Source organism: Pantherophis guttatus, chromosome 4 (genome assembly GCF_059756535.1).
Source record: "Pantherophis guttatus breed Tessera chromosome 4, ASM5975653v1, whole genome shotgun sequence".
NCBI lineage: Eukaryota > Metazoa > Chordata > Lepidosauria > Squamata > Colubridae > Pantherophis > Pantherophis guttatus.
The window spans coordinates 68,559,266-68,576,807 of NC_142066.1; the positions used below are offsets into that span (position 1 = coordinate 68,559,266).

Here is a 17,542-nt window from a genome sequence, read left to right on the forward strand (position 1 = left end):
AAAAGCCAGGAAATGGAAGAAAATATTCTTATACAACAAAAATTTTGGCTGCCTGACATTTCCAAAACTGTTATGTTAGTATTAAAAGTATTTTCATTTGAGATGCAAAAACCATCACTATGTAAATACATTAACTGATTCTATCAAAATAAGAAGTTTAAACTTTGTATTAAAAATCAACATGTATTTGTTAATGAGAATCTTCATATGAAAGAGACAAGAACAAACTTAAAACAGAAGTCATCTGTAAAGGATTTGCATCAAATAATATGGATAGGATTTGATATATCTATTTCATGACAGGAGCAAACTTTTGTTCACAAATCTGTGAACTTTTCAGGGAACAGAACTATATATGTGTCTAGTGACAAAATGTATTTTGTAATTAATTACTAAATGTCTTAAATTAGCCATTTGGCCAACTGAAAAGGCATAATTTTCTACAGCTTAATATTCCTTTGGCATGCACACAGCTGCCACTTTAGTAGCATTCTGTCCTGGAATAGTTAACCAAATTCTATTCCTATCTACCATCATCTCCAATATGGGAGCTGCTGTTTCTATATGATTCTGTGCAACAATATGAGATAAACTGTGCTGCATCCAAATGTTTGTGTGAATAGGAAATCATTCGTAATTATCATAAATTCGATGAGTACCCAATATCTCCAATAAATCTACTTATAGCCTGATCTCTGATTCATCATCACTACACAGTTAGAAAACACTCAAAAATACAAAACTTAGTGAAATTTAAAAGCTACATTTGTTTTCTTTAAGAGTTACTACTTCCAACATTACAGCAAATGCTGAAATTTCTTTCATTTGCCTAGAAATACTATGTTAAAGCATTCCACAGTGCTTTCTTACATCTTCATATAAATCAAATTTATCGTCACCCTTTGCTTAAGCAGCAACTGTAAATGATAGATCAAGTACCCTGGATATGATCATATAAATGTTCTCTCTGCTATATGATATTGCGAACATTTCTCCGTGACAGCTTACAGCAGGAAAATCAGTAGGGAATGAAACAATCCCAATCTCTCTCACATAAATTTATATGTGTTATGTTGTTTATGCAAATATCCAGTCTTATTGGTGTGTCTTCTCTGTTCTTATTTATCTATTAAAATTACTGATAAAATATTCCATAGTTTCAGAGAATCACTTCTCAAACAGAATTGCTAGCCCTTATTTGATCCTTCCCATAAGTTCTTATTAGTGGTTCCCAAGTTCTCTTTGGTTGGGTTGTTAGACTTCTTGGTTACTATCAAATTTTGCAGCCTTAACTTTTCTGATGACCTCTGCTGTACATGTTCATTTCAAATGACAGGACAAAGATTTTCACTGCTTTCATGCCTCTTTTATAGCTGGCACGGAAGGAAGGTAATGGAGTGTCTGATTAGTATGTGCTATTGGTGGTTGAAGTGTTCCAGACCCAGTGTTTGTTGAAAGGCTGGGGGATGAGCACATAGATGGACAACTTGTGCCCAATTTGGTCTGAATGTTTGCTCTCCCATAGGAATAAATTTTCCTTTCTAAGTTTAAAGATCGTGTTTGTGAATTATTTCCATCGGTCTTTCCTTCTAGAAAATAAGTCAGCATTTCACCTTTGCCTTTCACACTGACTTTCCCCCGACAAACACACTCATAATTGCACCTCTTCAATATACGTTGTACTTCTTCCGTAACCTGTAAATTAAACAAACCTCAGTCACCAGTGATTACTAGATAACAGATCTTTCTTTAATAGCCAGTTCCCTAAACTTCATTTTTTATTTTTTAAGAGAAAAGAGCATTTGTTATGGCTGTTTCAAACTCCATTCTAAGAGAAATCTCATTCTGCTTCTATAGTTATCTTTTAAACACCAAACAAAATTTGTCTCAATCCATTGTCATCTTAGGGTTTTGGATTTTTCATCTTTTTCCCTTGCAACTTTTAATATCACAGGGGAATTGTTCAACATTCTTGCCAAATAAGAACTAGAGCTACTCCCCGCTCTCTCATCTTTTTTTTTTACTAATCATATTGATGTTTTTTGTTTTCTTTCTCTTTGTTTATTTTAATTGTTCTATGATTTTACTGTCACTTTGTTTAAACTTCTTTTTTTATTGCTTTGTTTTGTTTTTTAATTGTTGTAAGCCTCCTAGGATAATGCCATGACAAGATAGGTGGCAAATAAATTTAATAATAATAATAATCTCAAGAGGTAAGAGCAACAAAACAATCTCTCTCTCCTCTTATTGCATCTGCAGAGTGCCACTTCTCTATTACCTGGTTATCCAGTCCTCTTGGGTAATAGGATCCAGATATTTACCGTCAGGGCTGCACAGAAGAATTTGCTGTGGTTGGTGGCTTGAGAGTGTTCTTTCCATCTTTTTAACTTACTTTTTTAGGGATGTTATGGGTTTTTTTATTTGTAAACCATTCAGAGTCACTTAGACAATGAAATGGGTGATGTATAAGTTTGATTAATGAATAAAATAAATAATTTTTTCCATAGGTGGAGTTTCACTATATTCTGAGAAGTAACCCATTGTTTTGGTTTTTTATTAAGACTGATTTAATTTATAAGAGAACTCTGAAAATACTCACTTGAATTTTACCTTGCACTCCAGTACTATCCATCCTGCTAGCAACATTTACAGTATTACCCCAGATATCATATTGAGGTCTTCTGGCACCAATAACACCTGCCACTACAGGGCCTACATTAATACCTGAAAAAGAAGCCAAATACTTAAAAAATGAAATCTAGTGATCATCGGGCTTGGCAAGGAAGTATCTGTGCCCTATCCATCCCTTATAAAGGATATATTTCCATTCTACTGAAATTGCTTTTTGATACTAAGAAGCTGAAATGGAGAAATAATATTCAGTCTATAGAACATTCCCAAGTTGCACTCAGTTGTGAACAGAAATGAAGAAGAATGCTGACTTAACAGAAGCAGTTAACAGGTAACTTCCCCAAATTCTGCTAATAAACAATTAATAAAAACTCACTGGTATGTGAAAGGAAGGCCTATAGCAATTCTTCAATTAACCCTGAATAGCTTGAAAATTATAGCTGCCAACATATTTGATAATCTTAAACTTTTCTTCAGGAGGAGTTCCGCTTTGGGACAATCTCTGGGGAGATGGAGGTGGGGAAATGAATGTTTAATACCTGGATACTACTAATACCTAATTGCTTGGGTTGGTACAAGCTGATTTTTCTGCTCTTCTTGCAAACAGTAAGAAAATGATTAGTAGGAGGGGATGGTGGCATAAACTGAAGTAGAACAATGACAGAATATTTGGCTTTCCCACTGCAGATATATTGTATCTGGAAGTGCCTGGTATCTGGAAGTGCCTTTTTGCAGCTTACGGTTTTGTTTTTGTTTTTATCTCTCTGAAGATTAAAACATAGTTTCTTAAAAGACTTTCATGATCTCTCTGGAAACTTCTCCCTATGGAAGAATGAGGAATGAAGGAATTCCAATTTCTATAAAACTGTTTTTTTTATTATGATCATTCATCCCTGAGCATTTTCCACATCTTTAATATTAATTAACAGTTGTCAAGTTAGACAGAAGAAAATGATTTATGCAGCTATTAGGTAGAATATTAGCTGCTATATACTGTCAGAACATAGTATTTATTTTGTTTGTAAAATCTCTGCTATGAATGTCGGCAGAAACAGTAACAGTATAGAATTCATTCTTGAAAATGTAACTCACCAACCCGAAGAACAAAATCATTGTAGGACTGATAGTTGATTTCATCAAGAACATCAAACATTTCTATTGCAAAGTCAGCCAGTGTACTGAGATGGAAATAAATTGATTTCTTTGCCTATATTTTCAAAAGAATTTTTTATGTCATTCATAATGTTGTATCAATTAATGAAACACAGGTTTAACAAGTTTTTAAAACAGATGAAGAATCTCTTTAAATATAAATAAATATACAGGTGACATATATTTAACAGGTTAGAAGTGTTAAATACTCATTTTGGGGAGAAGTTAATTTCACAAGACTAGAGCTGTTGTAGAGAAGAGTGAGGACTCTAGGATTACAAAATTCAGATGATTATAAAAATTTACAAACAGTTATTATACCAATAGCAGTTAATTAGTCATGTTTAGTAAGATTAAATTATTCGTGAGGGGGGTTCATAGGTATTGATAATTATTGATTTCATGTCCTGCACCTGGGTTTCTTATAGGTACAGTATCTGTTTAGCCACTGCAGAAAACAGACAGAAAACAGATTACTTGATTAGATGACCTTTGGTTTAGTGTAGCTTTATCATCTCTGAGCTGATTAATGCTTGCTGAAATGTTAACATGATGTGTATGTGTGCATGCGTGTGTGTGCATATTATATTTATTATATATTTATTATATATTTTATATGTGTGCGTGCAGGCACGCGCATGTATCTGGGGGGTCAGATTAGCACATACTTAAATTGTGGCCATTAGGATACCTAGATCCCTCTCAGCTATGATTGTTGAGCCAGATATCACCTATTTTGCATTTAGGAAACACAAGTAGTCCTCTCTTTCCTATTGCTGTACAATTTGTCTTTGTTGACATAGATATGCTCATAGATTTTACAAATTTCCAGTTTCTTTTGCAGCAACTTAGTGTTATAGACTCCTACAGCTGGAAGGGACTAATGAGGTCTTCTAGTCCAACACCCTGTTCAAGTCATGAATTTTATAGCTCCCCGTCAAATGGTTGTCCAGTCTATTTTTGAAAATTTCCAATGATGGAACAACCACAACTCAAGGAAACAAGCTATTCCATTTATTAATTGCTCTTACTATAAGAAAATTTCTTCTTATTTTTATGTTGTAACTCTTTTTGACAAGCTTTCACCCATTATTTCTTCTTCTGGCTCTAGAGAATAAGTTAATTCCTCTTCTTCATGAGAACCATTCAAAATATTGAAAGACAGTTTTCATGTTCCCACATCCCTCCGATCACTCTCTTCTAGAGACTAGAAATATCTAGGTCTCACAACATTTTGATGTACAATTTAGCCTCCAGAACCCCCATCAACTTGTTGCTCTTCTCTGCACACTTTCTAGGGTCTCAATGCCATTTTTGTATCCCAGTGATCAGAACTGTATGCAGTATTCTAAGTATTGTCTCACTAGCATGATATAAATTGGTATAACAGCCAATTGCAAATTGTTCTATCTTAGCCAAGAATTAGGTTGTGGTCTACTTTGTCTAATGCCATGCTGAAATCTAAGTATATTATGTCCACAACATTTCTCTGGTTCACTAATTTAGTTAGGTTATCAAAAAGGGCAATTCATGTGTGGTATGATTTGTTTTTAACAAATCATTACTGGCTGCTAGTTTGTTTCCAGGTTCTCACAAATCTTTTGCTTTGGATATTGCCATGTCTGAGTTGCAAATTTCATGAGTTAAACATGTATAGTTTTATTCAATGCACTCACAGATTCAAAACAAACTCTTAACTTCAGATATGGTATTACTTAAATACAGCATCCCAAAGGAAGATAATTTACCTTGCTATCTGTAGTTGGCACAAGGCCCACCGCTGCCATATATGTGCTTCCAATTGTCTTGATTTTTTCAATGTCTTTGTAATATTCTTTGTCCATAAGCTTTGTTTAAAACACAAAAGTATTAAATATTGCATAATATTTCAGATAACAAAGAATAATGTGTGTATCCCTTGTTTTAGCATTTATTCTTTTTATTGCCTCACACCTACAGCAAATGTCATTTAAAGACTTCAGTGGCCATGAAAAATGATTATGGATCACTCTTGTTATAATTTCAGCAGCATATTAATTCAGCGTATTAAGCAAAATCTATTTATCTTTGCTTATTTTGTTTAATACAATAAGAATGAGAAAGTATACAGAGTTTTTGAATTTTCCCTCCAACCTCTTAATAATAATTTCATTCTGAGATATACAGCTCCATTGGAGAAGAGCTTAGAATGTTAGGAACAATTCAAGCCATTGTCAAATGTCTTCTGCTGTGGAGATGCCATGGAGTGATATACTACAAATTGGAGTAGGGGTGGGTGAATGTGAGAGTGGACAGAATGCTCCTTCTAGTTCATCTAGATAATTTTTAACTTCAATCTACTTTTGCTAGTCCTCCCCCCTCCTCAAAATTGGTCCAATTCTGTTCAATTTTCAAAAGGATTACAGGCAGACAGAAAGAATTCCAAAGTTCTTTACACAATTTCTTTCAAACATTATATCTGGTTTGAAAAAATAAAAAGGTTGGATTTGAAGATCACAGAGGTGGCCATGAAGAAAATATGCAGCAACCATTGATGAAATACGAACTTAGTCAGGAAAACAGAAAAACGTGAGGCAGAAACTCAAAAATGTTTTACCTTGATTTTTCTTGGTATTAGAGGGAGGAAAAGAGAAATCATGTAAGGATTTCAGGCTTTTATTATTATTGTATTTATCAATAGATTCCTAATAATTTTTGTGTTGTTTGTTTCCTGATCTGTTCCACCTTAATGAGATGAGTATATATGGAAAGAACACAGCAGTTGCAATGAAGCATAGCTGGACCTGTATGTTCTAAAACTACCAATTATTATCATAAATGGCACAGAGCCTTTAAGTTTTACTATTCCATGAATCAATTCTACACATGGGAAGATATTGGATGAGAGGTAAAGGAAAATCTAGCGTAACAGCAAGTAAATGAAAACAACTTCAAGTTAGACTGCAGTTTAAACGGTGGGGCACTGTACCATTGTATAACATAATTCCTTTTAATTTTTAGAGATATTTATGGCATATGGCCAGGCTATCTGCAGGACCACCTTTCCCTTAAGGACATCTACCTGTCCTACCAAGTGACAATGGATGGACACACTCCTGTTCCTCTAATGGGAGCTAGGAAGCATGCCTTTTGCATAGCAGTCCCTGCCTTATGGAACAACATGAAGAATATTCTCTAGTTAAGGGACCATATGTTCATTTTATCAGAAATTAATATTAAATTAATTTTACTTACAAAATTATTATAATACTATAATGTCACTTTCTAAATGTATTCAATAGCTCTTTGTCCACAACAGCCTTGTGAGGGAGATTTGGCTAAGAAAGAGAGAGAAAGGGAGAGACAGACCCAATGGCAATAGTAAAGACAAATTAGCTCTTACCTCATCAAAATCAGCTATAATTTCATTTAACAGACGTAAACATTCTACTCCCATATTATTACCATCCAGTTCAATGTAAAAATCATTGAAATTTGGTATGGATGCAAACATCACTCCTACTTGTGAATATGACTGGTAATACAAATCCTGTAATAAATAATTACATTCTTATTAGATAAAGAATATTCAAGGAATATTATATATATATATGTAATAATTGCAATATTAAATTATTATAATTATCTCTGCTAGAAAAAGATGGTAATAAAAGAAGGAAGACTAACTTGAATGTAGGTTGGACAAGAAGGCATATTCCTTCTAACATTGTCAGTATCTTCACTTTAATGAAAGGTTTCTTCTATTTAGTAACCTTGGCTATTAACTATTTCATACTGTTACCCAGAATGGTGGAGAGAATTAATACTTCTCAATGTTTTCAAATGCTTGGAATTCTTGCTTGACCTTTTTCAATAAAAACACAGGACATTAATTTCTTGGGAAAAGCACAATATAGTTAACTCATCTCATAATGGAAAACAGTATTTTGTCAGGGAATCAAATGCCTTCTTGTAATCAGTCCAACTTACATTCAAGTTAGTCTTCCTTCTCCTATACCCATGATGGCGAACCTATGGCATGTGTGCCACAGGTGGTACGCATAGCCATATCAATGGGCACACCAGCTCAGCTCTGGTGTGCATGCGCGTGCCGGCCAGCTGATTTTTGGGCCTTCTGGGCCCACCTGAAGTAGGGAAACAGGCTGTTTCCTGCCTCCGGAGGGTCTGGGGGTGGGGGTGGGGAAGGCCCATTTTTCTTTCTTACCTGGTTCCTGATCCTCTCTATGCATCTGTGGAGGGCGAAAACAGCCTTTTCCACTCTCTCAGAGGCCCTCCGGAGACCTGAAAGGGCCCATTTCCCAACTCCCGGTGGGACAGGAAGTGACTTTTTTTGCTGTCTCCAGCCACCAGAGACTCCTAGAGAGGCTCTGGAGGCTGGGGACATCAAAAAAACATCACTTCCTGTCCCATCAGGAGTTGAGAAATGGGCCCTTTCAGGCCTCCGGAGAGCCTCCGAGGGAGTGGGAAAGGCTGTTTTCGCCCTTCCCAGATGCATAGAGAGGATCTGGAGCCAGGTAAGAAAGAAAAATGGGCCTACCAGGCCATCGTGTGCCAAGAGTGGGAGTGGGGAGGAAGGTTGCATGCGCATACACAGGGGGGGCTCATAGAATTATGGGTATGGGCACGCGCATGCGTGAACCTCCCCCCCTCTCCTGGCATGCAATGACAAAAAGGTTAGCCATCACTGTCCTACACTGTAGTTTTCCAAAATCATCTTGTTCCTCTTCTGCTTGGGAAATTCCCTTTCTGCTCAGATAGAAAGAAGCATTCACCTAAATGCTGTTTAAAGTACATCCAGTTCACAATTTGAACGTTGTTTGTAAGCAGATAATTGGCATGTAGTTGCCTGGTTATGCCCCTTTTGTTGGATCTTTCATTATTAGGTATGTTTTGCCATTATTAGATAAAGGTTTTGCCAACCTTTAATTTCACTCTTTATTATATTTATTACAAATACAACAATGTGTAATCATTGCATGTTAATATTTGAGCATACTATGTGGGCAAATCTCAGCAGTATGTGGCCTTTTGTAATTGACAGATGAAATTTTTGTCAATGTACAGATTTTCTAAGTGCCATTGAAGCCTTTGATTTATGTCATAATCTTTCAACTTTCTTAAATCTTTCTTATCTAATATTAACTTTGATTTTCAGACTGGATACTGTCAGAGTATGAATATTCATAGCTGAAATAGACATGGTAACAGGTCAGCAAATGGGGACTGTTTGGAAATTGAAACATAGTATTTGTTTGTATGGGGCCATAAGAGACAGTTTAGAATCTGGGTGTGGCTTAGACTTGCTGAACTATATATAAGAGTTGGTTTGGCCTCTGTAATGAGAGCCTCTGTACAATATATTTACCTCTGGATCTCTCTACTCTGTAATGACTTGCTTCTATGAATATTGCTTCTGTGTTCCTGATATTGTATGCTGAATTCTCCTGTATGGTATTGTATATATAAAGAAATTTCTTATGTAATTTGAATCCTTCTGAAATTCATTTAATTGTTTCTGATTGTGTGTGCTGCAACAAACTCTGATAGATACTTTCTACTCTATTTCTTTGTCTTCTATTTTAATATTAATTTTATTCTACTACATTGCCACATGACTGTAATTATTATTATATCATTATAATTAAAGCCCTGAAAAAAATGAAAAGGTTTAATACAAGTCTTTAAAAACAAATAATTAACTTCCTTACCATGTTCCTTGGATTTGACATCAGAAAATGCTGAGCAACGTGTGCTGGCAATAGATTGAAAAGTATTCTTTTATTATCTAGTTTCACTCTCTCCATATCATCTCTCTCCTCTTCTGCCTGTCAAGAGAAAAAAAAATGTTCTAAACAATGAAGGCTGCAAACATCAACCTGGTAAGGATGTAGGCCTTTTTAGATAGCAATCAGAATTTGAATCTGGAAGCAAACTGATAACTTGTGAAGCAAGTGAGCATACCGAGGCATGCCCATCAGTGCCCGCACTACTGCATTCTGGTCCAGCTAAACCTTCCAGATGGTCTTCCACAGCAGCTGCATATAGAACACACTGTAGTAGTCAAGTAATGAGGTGACCAGGACAGGAGTGACTAAAAATCTGCCAATCTAGGAAAACACAGAACTGATGTATCAGATGAAGTTGGGGAAGACCTTCCTGGCCACAGCTGTCATTTGCTCATTGAGCAGAATTTGTGAATCAAGGAAGACCCCCAAATTGTGCACCATCCTTCATTTAAGGTCAAAATTGGAATATCCACAGATCTAGATAGTCCAAGATCCACTTGGTCAGATCTGCAGATATTCTAAATTTGACCTTGGATGGAATTACACTTGCCCATCCAAGGATGGTATACAAGCTCAGAAGAATACCAATGCTGATGGTTGTGAGACTGAGAGATCAAGGTGTACAAGAATGGATGCACTACTACCATCTAGGATCCACCATAGGTCATAGACAACCAAAGCTGTCTCAGTATTAAAAACTGGCCTGAAACCTGTTTAAAAGGGGTCTAGATAATCTATTTCCTCCAGAATTCTCCTCAGCTGCAGACTGACCACCTTCTCAACAACCTTCTACAAGAAGGGAAGGTTGGAGAATGGTTATTAGATATCAAACATCATTTGGTCCAAGGACAGATTCTTTAGGAGGGGATGCATTACCGTCTTTTTCAAAGCCATGGGCACCACTATCTCTCTCAAAAAGGCCAACACTATTGCATGGATCCAACTGCAGGTCACCTCCTTGGCCATTTTCACAACTCATGAAGGACCTGGATCCAGTAAACAAGTGGTCAGGTCAACAGAGAGCCCTGTTCATTTCCTTAGGGGTCATTGGTTCAAACGTATCCCAGATCAGACCAACAAGACATATCCCAGGTATTTCAGTCTCCTCTTCCCAATCAAAGTCTAATACAGAGCAAATCTGAATGACTTTATCCATTAGATCCCCTGAATAATCTTCAAAATAGCCCAGCAGATGTTCTACAGGGCTCTCCCTACCCAATAGAGAATGGGTCATCCTAAAAGGGCTCCTTGAAAGTTATCAGAAGAAATACTGACATTTCATTACCCTTATTATCATGAGATAATCCTTAATATGGGGCTGCTGCCCATGTTCAATCGCTTTGAGACTTCTACTGCTATTCAAGGTGTCTCTTTTGGTGCTTCATTTCCAAGAACTACTCAATAAACTGAGATGCATTCTATGATTACTACACAGGGAAAGGCCATATAGAAGCAATATGATCCAAAGATGCAGCCACCTACCCATTAGAGCCAGTGACTAGAGCCATAACTGAACTGCCCATCAGATTCCATAAGAAAATTCCCAGTTCTCTTAAGCTCCACTGGGTTCATCAATTGAAAATTGAATGTGTCTTGTCTCTCCCTTCAGGGAATACCAGTGAGCTGAAGGCAATCAGATAATTATCTGTCCACCGAAATGGACTGATGTTAATATCCTTCACTGCCAGATCATATTTCAACTGGCCTGGAACAATCAGATATAATATGTGTCCTCCAGGTATTTGGCCATAAATGACTTGGGACAGATTGTTGGTTGTCAGTTCTTGAGTTGCACTTAACTCAACAACACTGGCAAACTGAAATCTCTAGAATGAACAACTTTTTTTAAAAAAAATTTTTTGATTTATATGCCGCCCTTCTTCGGAGAGTCAGGGCGGCTTACAATGCATTAAGCAATAGCCTTCATACTTTTGTATATTTATACAAAGTCAGCTTATTGCCCCCACAAACTGGGTCCTCAACTTTGGGGATTCTATTGTAATTGACCAATGAAAGCTAGCAGTTCAAGCAGGGAAGCTGCGGACAGCAATTCCACCTATTCCCTTGAGTCCAAATGATCTCCTAACTGGTTGTTTGTGAAGCCCTTGACAGCTGTAACGATTTCCGGATGACATCAGCCACTCTTTCCCTCTCCTTTCCTGGATTCTTGGCTTGTGCAAAACACAAAACTCCCCCCTCAGTCCAACCAGATCTTAATAAGACATGCCACATTAGCACATGAGAAGATCTTGCTACACTCCAGCTTGGTATTCAAAAGCAACAGCTGAAGCCCAAGGCTACAAAGGAACCTGTTGCGTAGCCCAGAGGATAGAAAGAACAAGAGAACTGCTTTCAAACAACTATATCTCTCTCTGTCCATCCCTGTACACAAAATCATGGATCCACTCTTTAAATGATACTACTTTGCCATCAAGAGACAATACAGGATTAGGATTTTACTGGACAACAGTACCTTCATTTTACCTGTATTCAGGTTCAACCATTTTATTCTAATTCTTGACAGTCTCAAGGTACTAAGCTAAGTTATTACCCTCCAATTACCACTGGATAGCAATATAAAGCTGGATATAATCAATTTATTCATGACACCAGTGGTGGGATTCTATCGGTTCTACCCGGTTCAGGCGAACCAGTAGCGGTGGCAGGAGGCTCCGCCCACCCACCCGGACATCATCACAGACGCTCTGCGCATGCGCAGAAGACTCCGTGCATGCGCAGAGATGGCACACGTTAGCAAAGCGAGCGAAGCGCTCACATTTGCGAACCGGTAAGCAAAGATAAGTGAATACCACTACTGGGTGACCCTGTATCTCAAAGCGTTGCATGATTTTTCCTAGTGACGTCATTAGTTGTAAAAAATTGGAGATAAGAGGACTGATTTCTATGGCACCCCACAAAAAATGCCACTGACTCAATATCTCCCCCTCTGCTACTAGCTACTAGGACTGTCTGGTTATGGATATGGTGTAAGAATAGGAACTCTGTTATAATAGGTATTCTGATGCTTGTGGTTTAATGGAGGTCCACAAGAATACCATGGTCAATAAAATCAAAGACTGCCAAGAAGACTAAGAGAACAGAAAATTTATCTACTTTTTTTTTTTTTTGGATTTATATGCCGCCCTTCTCTGGAGACTCAGGGCAGGTTACAATGCGTTAAGCAATGCGTTAAGCAATAGCCTTCATACTTTTGTATATTTTATACGAAGTCAGTTTATTGCCTCCACTAACCGGGTCCTCATTTTACCTACTTTAGAAAGGATAGAAGGCTGAGTCAACCTTGAGCCTGGTGAGATTTGAACTTGCAGTAATTGCAGGCAGCTGGTGCACTGTAACAGTGCTTTAATCAGCTACGCCACCAAGGCATACCTGATTGTTTACTTGAGTAAACAATATTACTTGAGTAAACAATAATATTGTTTACTTGAGTAAACAATATTATTTTTTTTCACACCTACTTCTTCTACAGTGCTCTGTAATTGATCTGTCAGCAATGTATCAAGAACTTTAATTAGAAAGACAGGATTGAGGATTGGATAGTGACTATGTAAAACCACTGGATCCAGATGATCTATTTTATGAGAGTGCATACCAAATCTCTTTCAATATAACCAGCAACATCCCTTACTTTGTGAAGCTTGGCAATTGACCACGGCCATGTGATAACAAACAATGCAGCTCCTCTAAGGCCAAGAGAGAAGGGCTCAAGTCTATAGTGGTGGTATTCTAATTAGTACTGTATTCACTTCAACAGAGTTCACGGGCCAAAAATATTTCAAAATAACTTGGCAAAATGTTGCACTAATCATCAGCATACAGTCTGACCATGAATCTGAACAGCTTTATCAGTAAAATGCTGTACAAATTGGTCAAAACAACCAACTGGGATCTTGATTCTGCCTCAAGGGACTTCACCATTCTAAATAGGACTGATTGAAGTAAGTTGCTTTGTCTCTCTGGTCATCATGATGTAGGCCTGAATATGGTCATGTAACTATACTAGATCTAGTTCACTTTTTGTCATTCTCTAATGGTCCTCCTATGGCAGGGGTATTAAACTTGTGTTGTTATGGCAGTGTCACATGATGCATCGTGATTTTTTCCCTTCGCTAAACCGGGTCTGGGCGTGGCCAGTGTGTGATGCATCTGGCCCATGGGCTGTGAGTTTGACAGCCCTATCCTATGGAGTTTATATCACTTCATTTCCTATCCCAGGCTGTGGGGTAATCTTGTCAAATGTTTGGGTTGATTTTGGTTGCCAGAGGTTCAATGGGCATTTGATGCAATTGCTTGCTAGATAGTAAGGAAATTCCCCATTGGAAACCATTTGGGTCCATTTGGTGCCTAGAATCAATCATCATAATGGGTTCAATTACCCTACAAAGGTCCTATCTTGTAGTTAGACACAATTGGGCCCAGGTGTCAGCAGATTAAAGCAAAGGGATGATAGATAGCTCCTCCAAATCCATATCTCTCCAACTGCTCCAAGGGAAAAATGAGATCTAGCACATAACCACCAACATATGTCGTCCAGGGATTACTTAAGCCTACAGTTGCCACAGAGACTATGAACTCATGGGCTTTCCCCAAATCAAATAGTTCAAAGAAAAATACTGCTAGGTAGCAAAGAATACCATTTCCTCTGAACAAGCAACATTCCCACCCTCATGATTTTGCAATATACACCAGATCTGCCTACTCATTCACCACCAAATTGTGAATGGATGAACTTTTATTACAGACAGATCTGGTATTTGCCAACAGCACCCCAAGGCCAGGAAACTGGGCAATTCAGCCATCAAGATTAGATTATGAATTAGAAGTAAAGACTGTAAAGAAATTGGAAGACTTTGTTGCTTTGGAATGGTCCACACTGAATCAGTTCTCTCTCATTCATACAATCCTGTCTCAACATTTCCCTCCTCCCCAAACTCCAAATTGCCCTATCAGGCCTTGATGCCTTTTTATTAATGGCCTGAGAGGGGAGACTTTGCCTCCTCCTTATCTTACAATAAGTAAGGGCTAGCCATTCACTACCTTGATTCTCATCTAAGGCAGTTATTCACAGCCAAAATAATGGTCTAAACTTCCCCAAGGCACAAGAGGAAGAGGAGACATTAGCCTGAGGCAAGGACACATATAAAGCAGCTAACAAAACTCAGGTTCATAAAAGAAGATGTAAAGGCCAAGGGAAATGACCAGAAAGGGGTGTTGGGGCTGGAATTGCCCACTGCCCAAATTTGTACAGTTCATATTTATGGTTGTATTTCCATATACACTTGATGGGTAATTTTCTAGTTAAAATTATTTGTAAATAGTAAAAAGATATAGACTGGGAATTTAACACAATATTTAAGACAAAGTATTTCTTACCTGCACAGCCCAGAGGTAGTCCAAACGTAACTTCAAATCCACTTGCCTTGAATGAAGTGCCAAAGCACAGGAAAAAAGCAAGATGGCTAATATTGGTTCATAGCCACGTATATAAAAGGAGCCATCCCTTTGGGGAAAAAAAGGATGCAAGCTTTTATTCTTTGCTATTCTCACAAAGTGAAAATAATATGACTGATGATTCACATCTAATGGTAAACTGTTGGAATTTAAGAGGTGTAATGTTACTACTTATTATGGATAACTTTATGGCATAACAGAATATAAAAAGAGCAATAGAAACAGCAGTAAAAAGAAAGGCTATGTATGGCCCTTCTGAACTTGTGGAGCAGAGCAGGAGTTTCCCCAATTTTTTTTGTAAGTGCCTTGGTTTCCTCCTATGCTTCCACTGTACTCTTCATCTCTCAGTTGAGAGATAGACTGAAGTATATTGAAAGAAAGAACTCTTATCACATTCCTAGCTTTTGACTCTGCTGGAGAAACAAGGCATGCAATATAATGATGGACATATAAACCCAGTCATTTCTTATATTAAGGGCTTTAATAATCTAATGGTGGATAAAAAAAATAGGAAATGGAGGAAAAAGAGTAAAAGAAAAATGGGGCTAAATATGAACTAACTCCATACGTGGCTTTGTTCTATGGAAGACATAAATAGCTAAAGACTATCTTCAAAATCTTTGACATATATTAAAATTCTTTTCCTCCTATAAAAGAGCATTGCATTACAAGTGTGAAGATAAACTATGGAAGCAGTAGTTATGCCCATTGGTAATTATGCCAAAACTTACCCTACTGCCTTTCGGTATCCACTGAGCTCCAAAATAACTATATACAGAATCATAACAAAAAGTAGAAGGATCAATTTTGGCAAAGAAGATACACGTAAAAATATTGCCAGGGTCAAAGTCCCCACAACACAGGAGAGAAATGCATAATGAGCTGTATCGCATGGAAGTTCAGTCATTGTCTTATTTATCCCACTGGAAGAAATTATAACTATAGAGCTGCTGGAATTAGTGTTCCAGATCCAAGGCATACAACCAACCTGCAGGAAAAAAGGTAGTATATGTTAAATCAAGCTCATTGTAAAATAATTTCATAAAGTTGAATTTGGATATAGTGTATATGATAGCTTTAGCGCTAGAAGCAAACTGTGAAGTTAAAAGTATGATTTGCAATTGCTTATTGTAAATGTATCTTCTTTGAGGGATGATTTTCATCATTGTGTGTGTATATATGAATTGGTCAATAGTTTATTCTATTGTATCCTATTCTGATCAGGGTAAATTTCCCTGCATTTATCCTTGGACAGGACGTACCTTTCAGTAATAATAAATTAACAGGCTAGCAATTGTTATGTATTTTGAATTTATTTCCACTAGTTCTGGGATAGGAGAGGAAAAAATTAAATTCCTTTCCTGCAAGAATGGCTGTCTCTTTTCATATAGGCTAATGACTTCAAAAATAGAAAAAAACTGTAATGTTACAGTTTCATATCTACTTTGCTTCAATAATAAACCATTACAATACATGGAGTTCCCATATCACTAGTTTCATTCTCCAAGTTTGGAACATCCTGTATTAAACTTTGCATTATTGTACTTGAGAAAACACAAAACTTGCAGAGAATACTTGGCCACTCTGTTTTTCTTCAGTTGATCAATAGAAAAGTGCAAACAATGTCATATACCATATTTTTCGGAGTATAAAACGCTCTGGATTATAAAATGCACCTACCTTTTTGAGGGAGGAAAACAAGAAAAAAAAATCTTCTTCTGCCTCCCAGCAATTTGTCTTCTTGCAGCAAACAGCAAATAGCCTGCTTTAATTTCATTTTCATTTTCAGCATAGCCTGATTAGCACAAGAAAAATAAAATCTGCCTCCCAACAATTTGCCTCCTTGCAGCAAACAGTGGAAGCCCATGCGGCAATAGACAATGGCAATCCCTGCAGCCTGAAACAGCTGAGGGTCGGGAGGCCAATCCAACCGACAATCAGGCTGTGCTGAAGCTGAAACAGGTTGTTTGCTGCAAGGAGGAAATTGCTGGGAGGCAGAGGCCAAAGGGTGGGGGCCGACAGGTGGGCGGGGCTACATTTGGTGTATAAGATGCACCCAAATTTTCACCCTCTTTTAGGGGGAAGGAAAATGTGTCTTATACTCCGAAAAATATGGTAATTCACTTCACTTACTGAGGTACCAGCAGTCATGGAGTAAAAGTGATTTCCTAACTAGTATTTCACCCCAAAACAAAATAAATTGCTAGTGTCACTCTCCAGGTTTTTTAGCATGTATATTTAAATGCATTTATATGGAATTTCTTTAGACTCTAGAAAGAGTGCAAAGAAAAGCAACAAAGATGATTAGGGGACTGGAGGCTAAAACATATGGAGAATGATTATAGGAACTGGGCATGACTAGTCTAGTGAAGAGAAGGACCAGGGGAGACATGATAGCCGTGTTCCAATATCTCAGGGGCTATCACAGAGAGGAGGGGGTCAACCTATTTTCCAAAGCACCTGAAGGTCAGACAAGGAATAATGGATGGAAACATATCAAG

General features: G+C 37.4%; 1 protein-coding gene across 2 annotated transcripts in view; it reads right to left on the minus strand.

Annotated features, from left to right (window-relative positions):
- Positions 1 to 1,344: 1,344 nt before the first annotated feature.
- ADCY1 (adenylate cyclase 1) overlaps positions 1,345 to 17,542 on the minus strand; it is a 221,490-nt gene continuing 205,292 nt past the window's right edge. For both annotated transcript variants that reach the window (XM_034416445.3, XM_034416444.3), the window contains 8 exons: positions 15,773 to 16,029; positions 14,964 to 15,090; positions 9,492 to 9,608; positions 7,166 to 7,312; positions 5,532 to 5,630; positions 3,724 to 3,838; positions 2,600 to 2,724; positions 1,345 to 1,695 (listed from right to left, as the gene is read on the minus strand). In XM_034416445.3, coding sequence (XP_034272336.1) covers positions 1,357 to 1,695; positions 2,600 to 2,724; positions 3,724 to 3,838; positions 5,532 to 5,630; positions 7,166 to 7,312; positions 9,492 to 9,608; positions 14,964 to 15,090; positions 15,773 to 16,029 — 1,326 coding nt within the window. In that variant the 3' untranslated portion in view covers positions 1,345 to 1,356. The remainder of the gene's footprint in view (positions 1,696 to 2,599; positions 2,725 to 3,723; positions 3,839 to 5,531; positions 5,631 to 7,165; positions 7,313 to 9,491; positions 9,609 to 14,963; positions 15,091 to 15,772; positions 16,030 to 17,542) is intronic.